Raw genomic sequence first — 23,514 nt, 5'->3', positions numbered from 1 at the left:
GGGAGTGGGGTCCCCGCTTTCGTCACCAGTTCCAGGCTCTCAGCTTCTCCCTCTGCGTGCTGGCAGTTGTGGATGTGGGTGGCTGTTACTCAGTGCTTGGGCCATCTGGCCCTTCCTTTCTGTTCTCTTTCCCCACCACCCTGGCTCCAGCCCTTATTTTCTTTTCTTATCTTTATCTTTTTGAGACAAGATTTTGCTCTGTCACCCAGGCTGGAGTGCAGTGGTGTGATCTCGGCTCACTGCAACCTCTGCCTCCCAGGTTCAAGTGATCCTCCAACCTCAGCCTCCTGAATAGCTGGAATTACAGGTGCATGCTACCACACTGGGCTAATTTTTGCATTTTTTGGTGGAGACAGAATTTGACTATGTTGCCTGCGCTGGTCTTGAACTCCTGGGCCCAAGCAATCCTCCCACCTCAGCCTCCCAAAGTGCTAGGATTACAGGCGTGAGCCACTGCACCCGGCATCCTTATTTTCTTATGCCTTGACTTCTGCTTCTTCTCTAGATGGTCTCCCTTCTTCTTAGCTCTCTAAACTCAAATTCAACCATAGCCAGACCCATGGCTACCCTTCCTAATAAACCATTCTTATCCTCCAGTACCTCCTCTTCAGAAAGCCCTCAAACGGCTGCAGAATGCCACGGAGTTCCTCCCTGGGCAGTCAGAGCTTCTTGCAGCCTTGGGGCCCACAGGACTGCTGCTTGGAATCTCCCCTCCAGCTACTCTCAGGCCTTTTCTGCTCCTGAAGAGACCATTGAAATTCTTGAGTCTTAAAAATATGCATACCTTTTGACTCTATTTCTGGAAATCCAGCCTAATGAAATAATCTAGAAAATGGAAAAAGCTGTAATGTCTACACACTCTTTTCAGCATTGTTTTAAATAGCATGAAAGTGTAAACAAGATATATGTCAAACAATATGGAAAAGATTTGATGCATTATTGTGGATCTTCTTACTGGAATTTGAAGCATACATTCACAACGATAGTTATGATGACAATTCAACACCCAGATAAACACTTAAGAAATAGAATGAAGAGGACCAGGGAGCTGCCAGTTATGGAGTGTTGTCCCAGCCACACTCGGTGTTTTGCTCACCTCCCACAGACAAAGAAACCCACAGAGGGCGTGGCACACCTGCCTGAGGTCACATAGCTCATGGTCCCAGTTTTGCTGTATTCCAAGGCATGCTCTCTCTATGCTATAAAATACAAAACTGTGTATATTATTTAAGCTATTTAATACTTTTTTTTTTTTTTTTTTTTTTTTTTTTAGACAGAGTCTTGCTCTATTACCCAGTCTGGAGTACAGTGGTGCGATCTCAGCTCACTGCAACCTCCACCTCCCAGGCTCAAGTGATCCTCCCACCTCACCCTCCCAAATAGCTGGGACTACAGGTGTGTGCCACCATGCCTGGCTAATTTTTGTATTTTTTGTAGAGATGGAGTTTCGCCATGTTTCCCAGGCTGGTCTTGAACTCCTGAGCTCAAGTAATCCACCTGCCTCGGTCTCCCAAAGTGTTGGCATGAGCCACTGCGCCCAGCCCACTATGTAATGATTCTCCGGAATGCCTGCTGTACACTGAGATCTGGGTGCCAGGTGCCTGCAAGGAGCTCCCAGGCAAGCTTAGGTTCTGAAACCACATGCATGTGTGCCCCTTTGCTCAACAGTTTCTCTTGCCAGGACCCCCTTTTTCTCCTGTTCTCCTGGTAGGCCCACCTCCTTCCAGGCTCTGCCTCAATTCTTCCTCCCCTGTGATGCCCTCCTTGACCAACCAGCCTGAGGAGCACACACCCTCCTTTGAGCTTTTGCAACACATAAAACTTTCCATGAGAAACATCAGTATACCCAAGCCGCTTATATTTTATTGATTGTGCCTTTTCTCTCCAACTAGACTGTAAGAGCCTCCAAACCAGCCCTGTGTCTTGGCAATGTCTCATATAGCCAGGTAGCTCTTGGCACAGTGGGGGGGACTCATAATGGATACTCAATATATGAGTCAGCAAATCTTATTCTCCCTCCAGTTGTGACCAACCTGGTGTGGGGCTGGTTGGTCGCTCTAAGGGGTGGAGGGAGAGGCTCTGGCATGATGCTGGGATGCTCTTGTGCCTCCATGGCCCATCAGACTCCTGAACCAGAATCCTCCGCCAGTTACCACCTCTACTCAAAGGAAGCATCTTTGGCTGAGCACAGTGGCTCACGCCTGTAATCTCAGCACTTTGGGAGGCCGAGGCGGATGGATCACTTGAGGTCAGGAGTTCAAGACCACCCTGGCCAATATGGCAAAATCCCGTCTCTACTAAAATACAAAAATTAGCCAGGCGTGGTGGTGTGTGCCTGTAATCCCAGCTACTCAGGAGGCTGAGGCAGGAGAATCGCTTGAACCCGGGAGGCAGAGGTTGCAGTGAGCCAAGTTTGCGCCACTGCACTCCAGTCTGAGTGACAGAGCGAGACTCCATCTCAAAAAGAAAGAAAAAAAGAAAAGAAAGAAGCATCTTTCCCTTCACTATCTGCCAACTTTTTTTTTTTTTTTTTTTTTTTTTTTGAGACAAGAGTTTTGCTGTGTCACCCAGGCTGGAGTACCGTGGCGTGATCTCGGCTCACTGCAACCTCCGTCTCCCAGGTTCAAGTGATTCTCCTGGGACTACAGGTGCATGCATCACATTAGGCTAATTTTTGTATTTTTAGTAGAGATGGGGTTTTACCATGTTCGCCAGACTGGTCTTGAACTCCTGACCTCAAGTGATCCTCCTGTCTCCACCTCCTAAAGTGCTGGGATTATAGGCATAAGCCACCATGCCTGGCCTATCTGCCAACTTTTTAAAAAACTTTTTATTTTGAAATATGGATTCATGGGCAGTTGCAAAGAAATGCGCAGAGAGGTCCTTTGTACCCTTCACCCAGCCTCCCCTAGTGTGAACATCCTGCGTAACTATAGTTCAGTGTCCACACCAGGAACTTGGGGGGTGCCATCCACAGAGTCTGTTCAGATTTCGTCAGTTACACCTGACTTTTCAAGAATAATCCATCCTGGAAATTGTCCTTTCCTACTTGAGCACATTTTCTTCATATCCCCACCTGGCATATTTATTCTCAGTTCAAATCTCCTGCAGCTCTGAAGTCAGAGGGCCTCCCTGGCTCTGTTCCTGACTCTGTTCCTCACTTCCTGTGTGATCGTAGGCAAATTAACTAACCTCTGTGAGCCCTGGTTTTCTCTTCTGAAGATTAACAATACTAACCTCATGGGATTTTATTTTTTTAACAAAGTGCTCAAGTTAGGCAGTTAAAATAATAGGCACTCAGGAAATGTCTATTTTCTTTTCACCCTTTCTGACATGGAAAACCCTCTTTCTCACTAAACAATGGAATCCTTCTCATTTAAATAATGTTCAAAATTAGTCTCCTCTGACCCCTTCCCATCCCATCTCTAGTTTCCTCAGCAACCTTGCTCTGTGTGTGTTTAACAGTTAATTCTTATGATCCTGATTATATGTTCCATGTTCCTGGTGAATATATTTTCAATTCTATTTTTTACCTACCAACAATATAAGGTATTTGCAGGCAGAGACCTCAGTTCTTTATTTTTACAAGTCAACATATTAGATAAGAGCCTAGGTTTAGTGCCATCTGTAAAACAAGGATAACTGTATCAACCTCATAGGGTTTTTGTAAAGATTAAATGAAAGAATGCATAATGCCTGGAACAGACAAGCTCAAAACACTTTAGCTGTTGTTGACAGTCATGATGATGCCCTTTCACTTGTGTTTCCTCATGGAGCCTTGTCCTCGGGTAGGGTCTCACTCTGTCACTCAGGCTGGAGTATGGTGGTATGCAGTGCAAGGTATGATCACTGCTCACTGTAGCCTTGACCTCCCAGTCTCAAGCGATCCTCCCACCTCAGCCTCCCAAGTAGCTGGGACTACAGGCATGCGCCACCATGCCTGGCTGATTTTATTTTTATTTTTAGAGATGAGGTCTCACTTTGTTGCCGTGGCTGGTCTCAAACTCCTGGGCTCAAGTGATCCTCCCACCTCGACCTCCCAAAGTGTTGAGATTACAGGTGTGAGCCACCATGCTTGGCCTTGGATTTAGATGTCTTAATAGCGATTGGTACTTCACATCCAAGAATAAAATAAAGATAAAGGACATTAAGGGCTATCGTTGCTCCAACATTCCATTTTATTCTACCCTGCCTTTTTTCTCCTAAGTTGGGAAAAAGATTTTAATAATAATTATCATAGTAATACTGATGATGATGAAAGCTAACAATTACTGAGTTCTTACTGTGTGCTAGGAATAGTTGTAAGAACTTCACTCTGTTAACTTATCTAGTCTTCACCACAACCCTATTAAGTAGATTCCCTTCCTTCCATTTTGCGGATAAGTAGACCAAGGCACACAAGATTGTACAGCTTTGCCAAAGCTGAAGCTGGGTTTGAGACCAGGCTTTCTATTTCCCCAAAATGGTTGGGATAAAATTTTCCTGCTGTTAGTGGTCCCGAGAGACAGAGAATGGAAAAACATTCTGTTTATTTTCATCTATTCTTTGCTTGAAGAGCATATCGAAGCCCAAAGAAGCCTGTAGTTCATGAAGAATTGAAGCCCTGACATTAAATCAATCAGACACGTTTCTCTCCTTTTAAATCCCCATCCTCAATTAAGGTGGCAATCAGATTAACCAAGATTGGCCGGAAACGGGTGAGCGTCTCGGAAGCTCTGGAGCTCCAAAAGGTCAGGCCACTGACAGCTACTGATTTGTGTGTTACTTCAGGCAAGTCTCACCCACACTATCTCCCCAGGGAGAGTTCAGCTGCTGTTTAATTCTACTCCCGGTAAGATCTGTTTGGAAACTCAAATCCTGCCTCCTTCCCCAAATTCATTTTCATCAGCATTTCCTCTTGATCTCTTCAATCCTGAATCTTTCCCAGATGAGATACATGTCCCGGCCCCTGCAGATATACCCCTCTGCTGCACACCAGTCCTGCAGCCACATGGTGCTGTTTGATTTCCTTAGCACCAATAAAACAAAACCAGGCTCTCCCTGAATGATTCCTGGCTTTAATTACCAAAGGCAAATTGCTGCGTCACTCAGAATAATGAAAAACTGGAAACAACAGAGAATGATTAAATAAATCAGGATCCAGTCAAAAGATGAAGTAATAAGTAGCCATTAAAATGAAGTTTTAAAACTTTTTTTTTTGAGATGGAGTCTTGCTGTTGTCGCCTAGGCTGGAGTGCAATGGCACGATCTCAGCTCATTGCAACCTCTGCCTCCTAGGTTGAAGCAATTCTCCTGCCTCAGCCTCCTAAGTAGCTGGGATTATAGGTGCCCGCCACCATGCCTGGCTAATTTTTTGTGTATTTTTAGTAGAGATGGGGTTTCACCATGTTGGCCAGGCTAGTCTTGAACTCCTGACCTCCTGATCCGCCTGCCTTGGCCTCCCAAAGTGTTGGGATTACAGGCGTGAGCCACCATGCCTGGCCGAAAAGCCTTCAGTAAGAAAGTAAGTGCTCACAATATAAGAAGACATTCAGTTTTAACACTATCCTGTAGGATCCCAATTTTATACATATATATTTTAAAATATACATAAACATGGACACAAAAACTAGAACAAATACACTGAAATTCTAATAGTTATCTTTGAATTACGTGATTCTAAGTGATACTCATTTTCTTTTTTCCCCCGTTTTATAAATTTATACCCATGAGCATCTATTCCTTTTAAATTCAGAAGCAAGGAAAAGGGGAAAAGAAAAGAGGGAACCTTTTTGTTTTTCTTAAAATTGTCCCCATTGGAGGGTTGTTGATTTTTTGTTTCATGGATTCACCAGTACTTACCAGCTGTCTCCACCCCTAGTGAGGCAGCTCACATCTCACCTCTTCCAGGAAGCCTTCCTAGATTCATTAAACTCAGAGATTTCTTCAGTTTTATGGACTCCTTAGTCTCATTGTGACATATCCTTGACCTTAAATGTGTGCAAGTTTTGTGTCCCCAACTATAGAGTAAGTTCCTCGATGGCAGAACCTGTCTATTTTAAACTTCTTTCTCTTCCCCACGCCACCCAGCAAGTGCCCTGCGAACTGCTGGAGTTCATTAATGTCAGTGAACACAAGTGCCTCGTGGGAGGCACTTGAATCAGACGCACCTCTCTCTCTGAACTTTGTTCCATTTCCTCCAATTCATTTGAAGGGGGTGTCCATGCCATTAGCCCTGGGTCAGATTTTATTGTAAATTGTTTAAAAAGAATTCCATTTGCTTTAGTAGGAATAATCAAGTCCAGCCCTTGTCTTTACAAGAAGATTGCAAAGCTGAGAAAATAAATACAAACTATTTTGAGCAAAAAGGCATTTTTCTTGGTGAATGGGGAGGAGGGAGTTGATGTTTATAAGAAGGAAAGGAGAGGCCAGGAGGGGAGGTGACTTCCCTGAGTCTCACGCTGATCAAAGGCAGGTGAAGTCACACATCACGCCAGCTTCCCTCCAGCCCTGCTGGGCTCAGGATACTGTATTGAGGTCAGAAGAAAATGAGACCTAGGAATTTACAGTTTATCTTGGGAGAAGAAAAGATGAGTCACTGAAATAACTTTGCCTGAACAAGCAGTGGGAGAAGATTATATAAGGTAATACAGTGTGAAGGATGCACAGAAGTCGAGCTGGCAGAGAGCACGCTGTGCCTGTGGTCGGAGAGTGTTGTTCATGGAAGGCTTCCAGGGAGCTCAGCAGGTGTCAGGATCCGCCAGGTGTCAGGTCTGTGGCGCTGACTCTCCTGCCCCTTCAACATCTCCAGCTTGTGGCCGGTGCCTGTCACCAAAACATCCTTTCATTCACTGCCACGAGGCTGCGTGGCTCCCCTAATCTGCTCTGCTTCCGACCTCCCAACCCTTCTCACTGTGGACTCTGGCTGCTAGACACAGAGTGTTCCAGGAGGCAGAGCATGAGTGAGAGGACCCCCTACAGTGGAGGAAGGACTTGAAGATGAAGCAACTGTCCCCACCTCTACTGGGGCATCCCTTGTTAAATCCTAAGTTGAATGGTTGACATTTAATGCAGCACAGGTCATGCTACCTGCTTGACCATGAAGCAAACTAAATTAAATATTTGCCTTAGAGCTACATAAAGAATGAATTGAAGTGAAGAGACTGGCCAGGTCCCCGGGACTGGGTTGCAGGTGTTCAGGAGGCTTCCAGCAAGGTGGCTGTGGCGAAGGAGAGCACAAGATGAACTTGGGAAATTGTTAGAGATATATTTTTTGGAAAGTGATGGAAGATTTAGGGGAGTTTCATGGCAGAGAAGAACATGCTATGTGACCTTGGGCAGGGCACTTAACCTCTCTGATCCTGCCTCTTTATCTGTAAAATGAGAATAATAGTATCTACTTTATGGGGTTGTTACGAGACTTATATGAAATATTTGTAAAGTGCTTGTCCTAGTGCTTAGTGCAGAGCTGGTGGTAAACCCTGGAATTTTTTAAAATTTATTTTATTTGTAGGACTCTTATCAATGAAGAACTTTGTATCCAACAATAATAAACAGACATATTGCAAGTTACATTTTGTAGGAGAAGCAAATAAGACTGGCTGCAACAAAAGAAATTAGTTACCTGCATTATAGGTTCTTTATACAGTGTTCTATAAATAGTAGAATTAAATGCAAACCAAATGCTTTTAAAAGTTTGTATACCTACATGGCAATTACAATCTCCACACACCAAAAAGAAGAACAATAACACAGAACACAGTATCCTTAATGATTATAGCACATTTAATACCTTCAGCCATCCTCTGGGTTTTCAGATCATATTGGCAACTGAAATTTCACATCCTCATGTGCTTGCTTGGCTAAGGCCGCTGTTTCAGAGAGCCTTCTGAACATTCTAGCAGTTTCCTCCAAGTCGTCACAAGCAAGAATTTTAAGCCCACTGTCTGCTCTCGGTGCCTTAGCATCATCAACTCGTGTACCTTGTAACCCCCACAACAGGTATTTCAATTTCCACATCTTTTGCTGCCGTGACTATACCCTGTGCAATAACATCACAGTGCCTGATTCTTCAAAAAATGTTGATCAGAATAGCCAGTACGTTTTTATCTGAAGTGATAAGCTTAAATGCTTCTGTTACTTGATGGACTGTAGCACCACCACCAACATCAAGGAAGCTGGCTGGAGTCCCTCCCCAAAGCTTTTTTTTTTTTTTTTTTTTGAGATGGAGTTTTGCTCTTGTCGTCCAGGCTGGAGTGCAGTGGCACCATCTCGGCTCACTGCAACCTCCGCCTCCCATGTTCGAGCGATTCTGCTGCCTCAGCCTCCTGAGTAGCTGGGATTACAGGTGTCCGCCATCACACCTGGCTAATTTTTGTATTTTTATTAGAGACGGGGTTTCACCGTGTTGGCCAGACTGTTCTTGACCTCCTGACCTCAGGTATCTGCCCGCCTCGGCCTCCCAAAGTGTTGGGATTACAGGCATGAGCCACCACTCCTGGCCCCTGAAGTTTTATTATATCCATTGAGGCCATGGCCAAACCAGCACCATTTACTAGACAGTCTGTATTTCCTTTCAGGCCAATGTAGTTGAGATCTGCCTTAGCAGCGTCTTTGTCATTTTCATCTTCCTGGGTTCAGTCCTGTAGATCAAAGATTTTCTTTTGGCGATAGGCTGAATTAGAGTCAAAATTGATCTTTGCATCCATCACAGCACAGCTCCGTCTGAATCTTCACCATTGGATTTATTTCTTATCATGGTTGCATCATATTTCAGAAAAAGGCTGTAAAGCTTGACCATGTTTTCTGCTGTGGAATCCACAATATTAGGTGGAAATCCCATCTTCTGTTCAAGCCGGAGAGCTTGTTCCTTTTTGATGCCTTCTACAATATCAACAGGTTCTTTAATTGCATCAGGAGTCTCAGCAGCAACATCTGCAATGTTGACACCACCATGTGAACTTCCTATTAATACAGGACCTTGAAATGACCTTTCCATCCCTATTGCAAAGTAGTCTTCTCCCCTAGGGTATTTTCGCTCCAATGCTTGATTGCATATTCCGCCCTTTTCTCCCATTTGCTTGGTAAACAACTTTTTCCCAATCATTTCTGAGGAAACAGCTTTTGCTTCTTCTGGAGAGAAAACTATCTTCACTCCTCCTTTGAGGCCACTTTCAAATGTTCCTTTTCCTCGACCATCCGCTAAAACCTGCGCCTTCATCTCAACTTCTTTTGAACCTGCTTCTTACTACTTGTGAGTCCCAGAGAACTTGCCAGCAGTACTCATAGTTACAGTTTATCCTGCACATGTTATTTCTTTCTTCTGTACCTACTTTTTTGGCAATTGCGTAAGCTTCATCTGGTGATTTTGCCACATATCCTTTGGAAACGGAGACACCAGCTTCTTGCAATAATTCCATACTCATGTATTCATGTAGTGACAGATTCCTGTGCTATTGCTGCTGTACTTGGAGTCCATGGTTATTCAACAATCCATAACTTCCTAGAGCCTGAGCAGTGGCCCGCAGGGCTGTCCAGAGAAGGTGGCTCCGAAGGGTGGCTGCGGCCAACAGCTGGCTGTAGAACATGGAGGCTGCCATTTCCGAGTGAGACCCGTTCCCTTGGTACCGCCTGCAGCCACACAGGCCCCTGGAATTTTTTTAGATTTTAAAATCAGTGTGAGAGAGACTGGAGTGGCAATGAAGGAGAGGAAATAATTCAAAGGAAATAATGTATCTCAGTGGGCCTGGCAGGTGATGCTGGGTTACTAGTAGGGAGTTTGGGGGAGGGGACCTAGATTTTGAAAAGCATGATGTAGTTAGTGTTTGAGACTTTGTTTCAAACCACCAATCGCCCTGAGTAGAGGGCAGCTCTGATCAAGGGGACAGCTCAGTCAGGCAAACAAGATCCAGCAAGCAGGCCAAAGGAGAAACAGGGCTGCGACGCCTAGGGGTCACAGGGACGCAGATGCTGCTGGCGGCCCAGGTGAGGGGTCCCGCGTCCTCTGTCGCAAGGCTGCCAGCAGCTGCAGGATCTGCTCTCACATGTTGGACAGGCAAGGAGCTGGTGGCACTTCTCACCCTGGCTGTGTGCCGGAATTGTGGTGGAGCATTTTAAACACCTCTGGGCCCTCTTCACAGCACAGGGGTCGTTCTGATGAGCAGCCAGGATTGCGGCCACAGGCCAAGCCAGGAGCCAGCTAAGGGGGTTGGGGGAGTGAGGACAAGGCAGGCTAGAGGCCTTGGGCAGACAGGAGGAACTCTGACCCAGGCTCCCTGATGCCCAGTATGTCTGCCTGGAGAGAGACTGGTCCCAGTGAGCCTGACCTCAGGAGCTACAGGTGTTGGCAGCCCTAGAAGATGGGCTGGGCACCAAGTTCAGGAACAGGAGCCAACTGTTCTATAACAGGAACTTTTCCCTGAAGTTCCCCTGGGAGTACTGTCTTGCAAGCACCCAGAGATCTTTTGCTAAGTGCCTCATAGACTTTGACTTACTGACTTAGAAATTACTGACCTTGAAATTCATGATTGCTTTTCTGCTCAATCACACTGTCCTCCCTTTATTCCACAAACCTGTATGAGCACCCCCTGCCACCACCACCCGTGGGTTGGACCCTATTCCAGCCCTGGGACACAGTGGGGACAAATGGACAAAGGTCTCACTCTTGAGGAGCTTACCTTCGAGTGGGGAGATGGAGTGTAGACGCGGATGAAATGTGTCCATTGGTAAAAAGCACTATGAAAAGGAATTAACCAGGACAGAAAATTAAAGTGGAATGCTGGTCAGGGAAGCTCTTTCCAGCTAGGTGACATTTGGACAGAGACCTTAGGGACATGAGAGTGGGAGGTCAGAGGACATGGGGAAGAACATTCTGGACAGGGGGTTTGGGGCAAAATGAGCCATCGAGGGAGGTGTCACCATTCTCATGGTTTTAAAGGAGGAAGCTGCCAAAATCATGTGTCATTGAACATTTGGTTTATTCCGACTGATTTGCCTTTTCAGTGGCAGTGCAGCTACATACTAGGGAATTGGCCATATCACATTTCCCTCTCTTCCTTAAAATAGGTATGAAAATATCAGGTAACACAGCTCCTAGTGACAGAAGAGGATCCTTCATAAATTTACCTTCAGCTACTGTGGTTGGATCTGCCAGACACGATCCCTAGAGAGTGAAAGAGGACCCGTTGGAAAGTGCTTCTGTTTTAGAAATAAAATGGCTCAGAATTAAATGATTCTTTTATAGGCATATAGTTGTGAGTTAAACTCCACAATTTGTATGTATGAATACTAACATTAAGAATAAATACCATCAGAAGTAAGATTGAAGAAATATATAAAAACATTACTTAGTGTCTCGTTACAATGAACTGTTTTTAGTTTCTTTTTAATGTCTATTATTTGTTTCTTTCCTAGATGGGTTTTGTGGCTACTTAGAATTCACCATTGTTGGGCTGGAAGCTTTCTAGGGGTGCTTGTGGGTTCCCAGCACCCACTAAGCTGCTTTGGGACCCAGAGGCTGGGCGCTCCTGACCAAAGCGTCTCCAGCTCTCAACTCGGAGAGGAGAGCTGGGAATCTCCTGCCATCAGCTTTGATTACCTACCCAGGAAGTGTGGAGTATTGCACAGGGCCCGACAGTAAGAAAAGGGAAGAGCTAGAATTTCATCCTAAGCCCATCTGACCTCTGAGCCCAAATTCTTAACCACCATGCTCTGGTGGTTTGCAGACTCAAAGTGTGGTCCTGGGACCAGGGGCATCAGCATCCCCAGAGTCTAATCAGAGCTTGCATTTTAACCAGATCCCCGAGGGACACGTGCACTCTACAGCCTGAGATGCACTGGCCTAGTGGTTCTCTTTCCACATAGGCCTCAGTTTCCCTAGCTCTGTGACAACTGTAACCTATCCCTGCCCTGGTTTTGTATTTCAGAACATGGACTCTGAGAATAGATTTTTGGGGTTCAGATTCTAGTCTGCCATTTATTAGCTGTGTGGCTCTAGGCAGGTAACTTAACCACTTAATGCCTCAGTTTTCTCATCTATAAAATGAGGATAAAAATAGTACCTATGCCATGGGTTTGTGAACCTCGAAAATCTGAGACAGGTCTCAGTTAATTAATTAATTTTTTTTAATTTTTATTTATTTATTTTTTTGAGAATGAGTCTCACTCTGTCACCCAGGCTGGAGTGCAGTGGTGCTATCTCGGCTCACTGCAACCTCTGCCTCCCAGATTCAAGCGATTCTTGTGCCTCCGCCTCCCGAATAGCTGGGATTACAGGTGCGCGCTGCCACGCCCTGCTAATTTTTTTGTATTTTTAGTAGAGAAGGGGTTTCACCATGTTGGCCAGGCTGGTCTCGAACTCCTGATCTCACATGATCCACCTGTGTTGACCTCCCAAAGTGTTGGGATTACAGGCGTGAGCCACCGTGACCGGCCAGTCTCAGTTAATTTAGAAAGTTTATTTTGCCAGGCTGAGGACATGCCCGTGACACAGCCTCAGGAGGTCCTGACGACACGTGCCCAAGGTGGTTGAGGCACAGTTTGGTTTTATACATTTTAGGGAGATATGAGACATCAATCAATATATGTAAGATGTACACTGGTTCAGTCCAGAAAGGTGGGACAACTTGAGGCGAAGGCGGTATGACTCAAAGTGGAGAGGGGGCTTCCAGGCCATAGGCAGATAAAAGAGAAAGGGTTGCATTTTTTAGAGTTTCTGATTAGCCTCTTCAAATGAGGCAGTCAGATATACATTTATCTCAGTGAGCAGAGAGGGGACTTTGAATAGAATGGGAGGCAGGTTGGCCCTAAGCAGTTCCCAGCTTGACTTTTCCCTTTAGCTTAGTGATTTGGGGGCCCCAAGATTTATTTTCCTTTCACAGGTTGTTGTAAGGATTACAAAAGTTGGTGCTTGTGAAGTATTTTAGAGCTGTGCCTGGCTCACAAGGAATAAGGCACCTACTGTCTTTTTCACTGCTATGAACCCTACCCCCTGTCTTCTTGTACCTCTCTTCTGGGAAGCCTTCCCCAACTATCAGAGCTCAAGATAATTTCTCTCTTTTTCGATTCTTTGGCAAATGATCTGGGATTTCCATCGTAAAACTGTAACTTAGGGAAAATCTGTTATTGTATTGATAAGGAAACTTAAGTCTCAAAGGTCAGATGACAGAATTGGGCCTGGAACTCAAAGGTCAAATGACAGAAGCAGGACTTAAACACCAGTACTCTTTAAACTCTAAAATTAGGGCTGTTCCCAATGTGCTACATTTATAGTATTATATTCCTTCCTATTTCCCACCTATTTTTAAAGTAGGTAATAAATGTCTTGAAAAAAGCATAATAAAAATATTCATCACAATGATTTTATTTATTTATTTATTGAGACGGAATCTCTTTCTGTTGCCCAGGCTGGAGTGTGGTGGCACAATCTCAGCTCACTGCATCCTCCACGTCCCTGGCTCAAGTGATTCTCCTGCCTCAGTCTCCCAAGTAGCTGGGACTACAGGCCTGCACCACCACACCTGACTAATTTTTGTATTTTTAGTAGAAACGGGATTTCACCATGTTGGCCAGGCTGGTCTCGAACTCATGACCTCAAGTGATTCGCCTGCCTCAGCCTCCCAAAGTGGTGGGATTACAGGTGTGAGCCACCACGCCTGACCAAAATGAGGGTGCTAGTGGCTGTTGACTTTTCAGAATATGTTAATTTGTGCTATGAATCTGGGATAGGGGGATTTAGTATGCCTGACTTCGTATATTTATTTGTCCTTGGAGCCTTTTTCTGGGAAATGCTTGTTAGCATCACACAGCTAGTGTTTCATGGAACACAGTTTGGGGACTGTGGCTCTGCTCTCCAGAGCATCTACTCTCCTACCCCATGTACTTTTTCTTTTTAAGACTCTATTTTTTAGAGCATACAGTATGTAGCTTTTTCAGATTGGCTTCTTTCCCTTAGTAATATACATTTAAGTTTCCTCCATGTCTTTTCATGGCTTGATCGTTCATTTCTTTTTAGTGCTGGATAATATTCCGTTGTCTGGATGTACCACAGTTTATTCACCCACTGCAGGACATCTTGGTTGCTTCCAAGTTTTGGCCATTCTACATAAAGCTGCGGTAAACATCCACGTGCAGGTTTTTGTGTAGACATAGTTTTCATTTCCTTTGGGTAAATAACAAGGGGTGTGATTGCTGGATCGTATGTTAAGAGTTTATTTAATTTTTTAAGAAGCTGCCAAACTGTCTTCCAAAGTGGCTGTACCAGTTTGCATTCCCACCAGCAATGAATGAGGGTTCCTGCTGCTCCACATCCCTGCCAGCATGCACTGTTAGTGTTCTGGATCTGGGCCATTCTAATAGGTGTGCAGTGGTATCTCATTGTTGTTTTAATTTACATTTCCCAGATGACATATGATGTGGAGCATCTTTTCATAGGCATATTTGCCACCTGCATATCTCCTTTGGTGCGATGTCTATTAAGGTTTCAGGGCCTCTATTTATTTATTTTTCGAGACAGAGTCTTGCTCTGTCTCCCAGGCTAGAGCGCAGTGACGTGATCTTGGCTCACTGCAACCTCTGCCTCCTGGGTTCGAGTGATTCTGTTACCTCAGCCTCCCAAGTAGCTGGGATTACAGGCATACGCCACCACACCTGGCTAATTTTTGTATCTTTAGTAGAGGCAGAGTTTTGCCATGTTGGCCAGGCTGGTCTTAAACTCCTGACCTCAAGTGATCTGCCCGCCTCAGCCTCCCAAAGTGCTGAGATTACAGGCATGAACCACCCCGTCTGGCCCCATTTTTAATTGGGTTATTTTCTTATTGTTTAGTTTTAAGTGTTTGTATTAGTCCATTCTCATGCTGTGAACGAAGACATACCTGAGACTGCGTAATTTATAAAGGAAAGAGCTTTAATTGACTCACAGTTCAGCATGGCTGGGGAGGCCTCAGGAAACTTACAATTACGGCAGAAGGGGAAGCAAACACGTCCTTCTTCATATGGCGGCGGCAAGGAGAAGTGCAGAGTGAAGCAGGGAAAAGCCCCTCATAAAACTGTCAGATCTCGTGAGAACTCACCCACTGTCACAAGAACAGCATGAGGGTAATTGTCCCCATGATTAAATTACCTCCCCCTAGGTCCCTCCCATAACACGTGGGGATTATGAGAACTACGATTCAAGATGAGATTTGGGTAGGGACACAGCCAAACCATGTCAGTGTTCCTTATATTTTGAAGATTATATATATATAATCTTCATATATGTATATATATATATACACACACACATATATTCTTTATTAGCTATGTCTTCTACAAATACTTTCTCCTAGTCTATGACTTTTCATTCTTTTGACAGCACCTTTTGAAGAGCAGGAATTTTTTTTTTTTTGAGATGGAGTCTCGCTCTGTTGCCCAGGCTGTAGTGCAATGGCACGATCTCGGCTCACTGCAATCTCCGGGTTCAAGTGATTCTCCTGCCTCAGCCTCCCAAGTAGCTGGGACTACAGGCACCCGCCACCATGCCCAGCTAGTTTTTGTATTTTTAGTAGAGATGGGGTTTCACCATGTTGGCCAGGCTGGTCTCGAACTCCTGACCTCAAGTGATCCACCTACATCAGCCTCCCAAAGTGCCAGGATTACAGGCTTGAGCCACCATGCCCAGCCAAAGAGCAGGAATTTTTAATCTTCATGAATTCCATTTTATCAGTTCTTTCTGTTGTGGATTGTGCCCTTGGTTTTTTATCTAAGAAGTCATCGCCAAAAGCGAAGGTCATCTAGGCTTTTTCCTATGTTATCTTCAAGAAGTTTTATAGCTTTGAGTTTGACATTCAGGTGAATGATCTATTTTGAGTAAGCTTCTGTCCAGGGTGTAAGGGCTGTGTTTATGTTCATTTTTTTTTGCATGTGGATGTCCACCTGATCCACCTGTCAGTTCTTTAACTAGAAGTGCACTGCCTTGATTGCTGAAGCTTCCTCGTGCACTCGTCAGTCCCTTAAGCTTCACCTCCTCTTCCCCTACCGCACGGCAGCCACTCCACTAGTGGCCTTCCAATGGCAAGTCCCATGGATTCTCTCCAGCGTGCCTCTTGTTTGTAGCTCCATTCTGTTGTGTGAGCTCATGTTGTGTCACCTTTGCATTGGGGTTTGTAGAGTTGGTGCTGAGATTCTGGCTTTGGGAAGGTGGCCAGACAGGAATGCAGGTTGAGGTCAAGGTATCGTTACTTGGCAAGTGCACAGAGCTGCCTTGGGGAAGTGGCACGTGTTTCAGACCCACAGTATTCTGAAGGGGTGTTCTGTGATTCTCACTTCTTAGGCCTTTGGATGTCTAAGGGCCTTGGTCGCTGTGGCCAAGCAAGTGGTCAGTGGGATAGCCCTGCTAAGATGTACCAAGCCAGCATTGACCAGCTGGCATGGATGGAAGGGCTCAATGGCACTGGGCCTGGGGGAAAGCAGAAAGGGGCGGGCAGCTTCCAGAACCTTCCTGGGGCCTGACAGTCCTGGCCCTGCTATAAGTGCTTTGTAGCCCTGGACTGGCTCTGGTCTTCTACCAGCCCTGTGGGATAGCCCTAGCCCTGTTATAGAGATAGGACACCCATGCATAGAGAATGTTGTTACTTGTTCCAAGTCACAGTTTAGGAAGTGGCAGTGCCAGGATTTGACCTGAGAGTCCATGCTGTTGGCCACGCTGCCTCCCTAGCCCCTGCCCTCAGAGGGCTGAAGAGGTTAGGAAGAAAGGAAAGACAAGAAAGAAGTGTTGGGGAGTAAGTCGGGAAGCCCTCACCTTCCCCTGTTATTCTTTAGGCCTTCTTACCTCCTTTCTGCTGGTGCAGAAAGGCCCTGGGGCCCTGCTTGGGACTGGTTCCCGCCCACCGTGGTTCCCGCCCTGTGTGGTGGCGGCTCCTGGAGGCCTCTGTGCTGGAGAAGGTGCCTTCCCTGGAGGGCCTGTGGACCAGAGAGGGAAGGATATAGCAAGGGGTGGCCTGAGGAGCTCCCCTTCTGGAATACAAGAGAGCAGGAGGCAGCAGCCTATCTGGTTTTCATTTGAGAAGAACTGAGTTGGTGTCCCCAGACCAGGACTGTCCCGGCCTGATGTCTCAGGGAACCCTCTCCAGCCAGAGTAGCTGCACTGACAACCCCACAGCCCCCTTGGGGCACTGTGTGGAAGTTTCTACCGTGAGTACCCAGGATGGTATTGAGCTCTCTCCTTGACAAGCCTGGGTTCTAGCAGCTGTGAGCTTGGCCTTTGTCCAGCGCAGGCCTCAGCTCACAGGCCCTTCAGAAAGTTTCAAAGGAGGAACTGACACTACAATTTTTTTAGTCCTAACTTCCCCATGTTTCTATTTCCTCACTCCCTTAAAATGCAAAAGGGCCAATGTTCCTGGTTTAGGGACTGTGACGAGGGAGGCTGCTGGGAGAGCATGGAGCGTGTGCTACCTGGGCACCTTGGAAAGACACATCCTGGCAGCTGCGCCAGGCAGAAGACTGGGCAGCTGCAGGTTTAAACCCTGGGCTTCCAGGCCCAAGAAGGGGGACTGGGCCCCTGGGAGCTGTCCCATCACAAGAAATAACCCTGGATGCCAACCAGAACCCTAACACCTTTTCTCAGGCAGGGGCAGGGAGAGGGTGAGGAGATGCCAGGAACGAGGTCAAGCAAGGAGGCTGAACCTGGAGAGCCTGGGCATGCAGCCCACCCACTGGTCTGCCTGGTCCCTTCCGTGCTGGGGCGGGTGGAAGCTGAGGGTGGTGGAGGGGATCACAAATAAGTTATCTGCCCCTGGGTGCCCGCCATCCTCTTGGTGCCCCATGGCTACTCTAAGGACATGCCCATCCCCAAACCCAAATCACCTCAGAGCCAAAACTACTGCTCTTTCCTCCTCGAGTGGCACCCACCCCATCCCCCTCCCAATCAAAACTCCCAAAGACTCTTTTCTCCGCCCTATGTAAACCTCTTTTGTGATTAAAGTAATTCCCAATGAAGGAACTCATTCTTTTCTGAATGACCTGTAGGCTTAATCTTCCCAGGGCACATTTGCATTTCAAGTGGTGCGCTTGTACAGATAGAGTTCATCTTTAATTGGCAGAATGAAGGGGTGCTTACTGGGCGGGAGGGAGGAGGAGGTGGACTTTCCCAGGCCCCCCGGGGCCCTCCCTGAAGTCCTCCTCTCTCCTCCTCCATGCCCGCCCGCCCCCTCAGTGAGGGGTGAAGCTGGGTGGATTTGGAGGTTGACTGAAGAAGTGCAATGGCTATTATTCCTTTACTAATTAAAACTTTTTATGGTGAGACCTAGAGTTGCCAACTTCTAATTTTGCCAGTTTGTTTTATCACTGGTTTCCTAACACCATCACTTCACAGAACCAAAACATGAAGGAGGAGGTCACTTCAGTCTTCTCAATGGAGTAAATTTAGCTTTACACAAACATACCACAGGGTTGTTAGATTTTTCATTTTGCTACAGATTGGTGCAAACCTCACTGGGGGCCAGCATTTGAGAACCACAAACCGGATGCCCCTCAAGGCCCTGCCCAACTCTAAAAGGCCGCAGTTTTCAAATTCCACTGTCACACTGCGTTAAAGATGCATCGTCAAATGTGAATCGTTGATGATGATGTTAATTTTATCATAGTTGCACATAACTTTCTATAATGGAAATGGCTCCAGGAGATAGGACGATAGAGGGAGACTGAAGAGCAGGGAATAAAGAAAGTTAGGGGCAAACGAGGTGGCAGATAGGGAATAACACCTGCCCCCGAAACCTGTATCCATCTTCCCAGGATGCTTGGTTAGATTCTTGGGCTGCAGGAGGCAGTTTCATATTCCTGCCTCCGGGACTCACATGTCCCGGAAATGTGAGTGTGTGTCTGTGTGTGTGTGTGTGTAATAGCACAGTAGGCGGGCGCAGCACCTGACCTTTATGTAAGCTCCCACCCACGAAGCCTCACCCCTCAAAATGCTCCCTGTGGCCTGGCCTTGCATATGGCACTGTGCCCAACCCCCAAGCAAAAGACATGAAGGTGCCAGAATGGCACATGGCAGATGTCTTAGAGTGTGGGGGTAGGGGACAATGAGAGATGCCAGCTCTGGGAAGACAAGGCCCCGAGCCCTCCAAGGGAGGGGTCTGTCTGATTCCAGCCTGTCTGTTTCCTGCCACTCACAGGCTGCCCTGGCCCTGGCTCCAACCTTTCTTGGGCCTGACCAGGAGGCTTTGCTCACAGTTCTTCCCATTCTCATTCCAGGTGTGTGTGGCTGCTGTGGTGCCCTACGCCCCAGGTACAAAAGGCTGGTTGACAACATCTTCCCTGAGGATCCCGAGGTGGGTCATGTCTCTGGCAGGCATCGTGGCTCTCATGGTCCAGGCAGGGCCTCTGACGGGGGCAGCTTGGAAGCCAGGCCTCCTGCCGGGTGGTGAAGGCAGGGCCTCTCAGGGTCCCTGGGCACTGAGGCTTCCCAGAGAAACTAGAACCTGGGCCACAGCCATGGGCAGTGGTGAGAGGCCGCTAGGGACATGAAGGATGAGGGCATTTGGATCTGCAGAAGGCAGCTGGAAGTGCGTCTTGGCATGCTTGTGGCCATCACTGTCCAACCGAGACATCTTTCTCCTGCATGTCTCTCTGTGTGATTGCCTCTGGAGCTGCTAACTCTTTGAGTGATCGTAGCTCCCTGCCGGTCAGTGTGAAGACTCCCCTGTCTTGGGTTGGGCTCAGGAGCCCAGGTCTTTCCCCCTGGCTGCCACTCTCTGGTGTCTGCCAGGTGTCTAGGGGCACACACACAGGGCCTGGCCTCCAAGCCGCCTCTCCACCCGTCAGGCTGCTTTGTGGGTCGTGGGCTGGGAAACATTGGGATCTGATGTACTTGACTTGCTCTCTGGGAACCAATGGCCTGTCTTGATGGGAGCATCCTTTGTAGAGTTCCCTAAGAGCTGCAGAGCTGCCTTCGTCCTGTGTGTGTCTTGGTGCCGGCTATCCAACATGCTTTAATTTGGGGTGGCTTTTTTTTTTCTGAGACGGAGTTTCGCTCTGTTGCCAGGCTGGGGTGCAGTGGCGCCATCTCGGCTCACTGCAACCTCTGACTCCCTGGTTTAAGCAATTCTTCTGCCTCAGCCTCCTGAGTAGCTGGGATTACAGGCACGTGCCACCATGCCCAGCTAATTTTTTGTACTTTTAGCAGAGACGGGATTTCACCATGTTGGCCAGGATGGTCTCGATATCCTGACCTTGTGATCCGCCCACCTCAGGCTCCCAAAGTGCTGGGATTACAGGCGTGAGCCACCACACCCGGCCTGGGTGGCTTTTAATGATGCTGTATCATCCATTCCTACACACACACACACACACACACACACACAGTATATATATACACACCCATACACACACACATGTATACATTCATGTATATATATCCACACACATGCACACACATATATACATTTTATACGTTTGTATCACTTACAATTCTTTTTCTCCCCCCGAGACGGAGTCTCACTCTGTCGTCCAGGCTAGAGTGCAATGGTGCAATCTTGGCTCACTGCAACCTCCGCTCCCCGGGTTCAAGCAATTCTCCTGCCTCAGCCTCCTGAGTAGCTGGGATTACAGGCACTCGCCACCATGCCTGGCTAATTTTTGTATTTTTAGTAAAGACAGGTGTTTCACCATGTTGGCCAGGCCGGTCTTAAACTCGTGATCTGCCCACCTCAGCCTCCCAAAGTGCTGGGATTATAGGCGTGAGCCTATAACTAAAACTATGTTTTAATCATCTGCCTGTCCCTGAAACCCACATGTGCTCCGGCACATCCATAAAGGGCACTCTGTAAATGTTGATTCCGTCGAATTATTATTTTTCTCTAGACTTGAACTCGTCTAGCCATAGTGTGGCCATAGTGAGCACAAGCTGTTTTCTCCTACAGGATGGTCTGGTGAAGACCAACATGGAGAAGCTGACCTTCTATGCCCTCTCAGCTCCAGAAAAACTTGATCGTATTGGCGCCTACCTCTCTGAGAGGCTCATCCGTGACGTGGGTCGCCATCGATATGGGTAAGTAGTTTGGAAGAGAGGGAGAGAGATTGTCAGGAACTATATTGTTAGGCTAAACATAGGGTCCTTTTAAGAAAATGATGGCCAGGCAGAGTGGCTCACGCCTGTAATCCCAGCGCTTTGGGAGGTCAAGGTGGGAGGATCACTGAGGCCAAAAGTTCAAGACTAACCTGGGCAATGTAGTGAGATTCCATCTCTACAAAAAATTTAAAAATTAGCCAGGTGTGGTGGTGCACACCTGTAGTGCCAGCTACTTGGGAGGCTGAAGCAGAAGGATCACTTGAGCCCAGAAGGTCGAGGCTGCAGGGAACCATGATTGTGCCACTGCATTCCAACCTGGGTGACTCTCAGAGTAAGATTTTGTCTCAAAAAAAAGAAAAAAAAAAAAAAAGAAATAGATTATCAAATAGACCAAGAAAACTGGGGACTGGGGCTAAGGAGTATATCCCATGTGATCTTCCAAAGGCAGGGTCTAGTGTGATGCTGCTGCTGAGGTTTGGGAAGAAAAGGGTGTTGGCTTCCTACAAGCACCTCTTCCAGCATCCATTCTCTCTTGTGTTTCCATACAGAAGCCCTCATACAGTCTGGGGCCTTAAAAAAAATTAAGGCTATGATTGCACCACCATCCTCATCCAACCTGTCCTGCCTTATCCCACTTACTGTCTTGAAAACAAAGGAGGAGTCATCTACATTCTAGTAAGAAGACAGAGTTAAGGGCAATTTGTCCATTAAAAATACACTTAGGTGAAATATTTTTCAATCTTCTGAAAGAGAAGGGCTTTCTATGTTTAAAGAGAGAAGAAATCTTAAAGCAAGTGACTGATCAATAGACTTAACTGTTGAAAAATTTAAATATTTTGATGTCAATATAGAAACACTCAGACCAGGCACAGTGGCTCATACCTATAATCCCAGCACTTTAGGAGGCTTAGGTGGGAGGATCACTTGAGCCCAGGAGTTCAAAACCAGCCTGGACAACATACTGCCCATCTCTACAAAAAATAAACAAAAATTAGCTGGGCGTGGTGGTATGCACCTGTAGTCCCAGCTACTCAGAAAGCTGAGGTGGGAGGATGGCTTGAGCCCAAGAGGTCAAGGCTGCAGTGAGCTGTGTTTGCACCACTGCACTCTAGCCTGGGAGACAGATTGAGACTGTCTCAAAAAAAAAAAAAAAAAAAGAAAAGAAAAAAGAAACACTCAAAGTTTAAGAGACGAACAACAAAAAAGTATATTCGAAAATTAAGACAAAGGATTCAAACTTATATATTAGTAGCTCATACCAAATAGTGGGTGGAGTGGAGAAACTGAGACACTAAGAGGTTTGAGGCAAGAGCCACAAACAGGCGACTTACGGGAGAGGAGAGAGAGCTTGCCACACACGAGGGATGACACTCAACAGACTTGTGATCAAAGGTGCATACTGAAATACTAAGATGCTAACTTATTAAATTCATCACAAAGGAAATATAATTTCCAGTATTAACCAATAGATGGCAAAACGGGAAGCATTTTCATTCTTTTCTAGAAAGAGTACAAATTGGTTGAAACTCTCTAGAAAGTAATTTTGAAATAATGTGTCAAGAGCTTTAAAAACACTTATGCCCTTTCACTCAGTAATTCCATTTCTATTTGTTGATCCCAAAGAATCAAATTTTTTATTATTTATTTATTATTATTATTTTTTTAAGACAAGGTCTTGCTGTGTTACCCAGACTGGAGTGCAGTGGCATGATCTTGGCTCACTGCAGCCTCAGCCTCCTGGGCTCAAGACGCCCTCCCACCTCAGCCTCCCATATAACTGGGACTACAGGCGAGTGCTACCATGCCTGGCTTATTTTTTGTATTTTTTGTGGAAATGGAGTTTCACCATGTTGCCCAGCCTGGTCTGGAACTCCCAGGCTCAAGCAATCCTCCCGCCTCAGCCTGCCAAAGTGTTGGGATTACAGGCATGAGCTACTGCGCCAGGCCCCAAGGAATCAAGCTTAAATACAGTCTACCTTCACACACAGAGATGTTTGTTATCTTGTTATTTATAATAATGAAAAAGTAGAAGTAAAATGTCCAGTCGGAGGAGAATATTTCAGTGAATTATGGTGTATGTCATTTGATAAAATGTTATCTAGTCAATAAAAATTGTGTTTATAAAGATACTTTCCATGTAATTTGAAAAATGCTTTAAGTAAATGAAAACCAGAATCCATAATTATGTAGACAGTATTTGCAATCAAGTTAAAAAATCAACAACAACAACAAATCTCAATGGCTGGAAAATACAGTAAAACGAACATACTGGCCAGGTGCGGTGGCTCATGCCTGTAATCCCAGCACTTTGGGAGGCTGAGGCGGGTGGATCACTTGAGGTCAGGAATTCAAGACCAGCCTGGTCAACATGGTGAAACCTCATCTCTATCAAAAATACAAAAATTAGCTGGGTGTGGGGGCATGCACCTATAGTCCCAGCTACTCAGGAGGCTAAGATGGGGTAATCGCTTGAACCCAGGAGGCAGAGGTTG

General features: G+C 46.3%; 1 protein-coding gene and 1 pseudogene across 4 annotated transcripts in view; one reads left to right on the top strand and one right to left on the bottom strand.

Annotated features, from left to right (window-relative positions):
- Nucleotides 1-23,514, top strand: part of EFR3B (EFR3 homolog B) — a 116,868-nt gene that overhangs the window by 30,265 nt on the left and 63,089 nt on the right. For 3 of the 4 annotated variants that reach the window (XM_054677730.2, XM_016948158.4, XM_063789218.1), the window contains exons 2-3: nucleotides 19,207-19,283; nucleotides 20,874-21,001. In XM_054677730.2, coding sequence (XP_054533705.1) covers nucleotides 20,895-21,001 — 107 coding nt within the window. In that variant the 5' untranslated portion in view covers nucleotides 19,207-19,283; nucleotides 20,874-20,894. Of the gene's footprint in view, nucleotides 1-4,809; nucleotides 4,832-19,206; nucleotides 19,284-20,873; nucleotides 21,002-23,514 lie in introns of those variants that run through there. The other variant, XM_016948160.4, reaches the window with a different exon arrangement.
- Nucleotides 7,725-9,596, bottom strand: LOC470330 (succinate--CoA ligase [ADP-forming] subunit beta, mitochondrial-like; annotated as a pseudogene).

Source organism: Pan troglodytes, chromosome 12 (assembly GCF_028858775.2).
Source record: "Pan troglodytes isolate AG18354 chromosome 12, NHGRI_mPanTro3-v2.0_pri, whole genome shotgun sequence".
Classification (NCBI taxonomy): Eukaryota; Metazoa; Chordata; class Mammalia; order Primates; family Hominidae; genus Pan; species Pan troglodytes.
The sequence above is the reverse complement of the archived record's forward strand: the minus strand, read 5'-3'. Positions and strand labels throughout refer to the sequence as shown.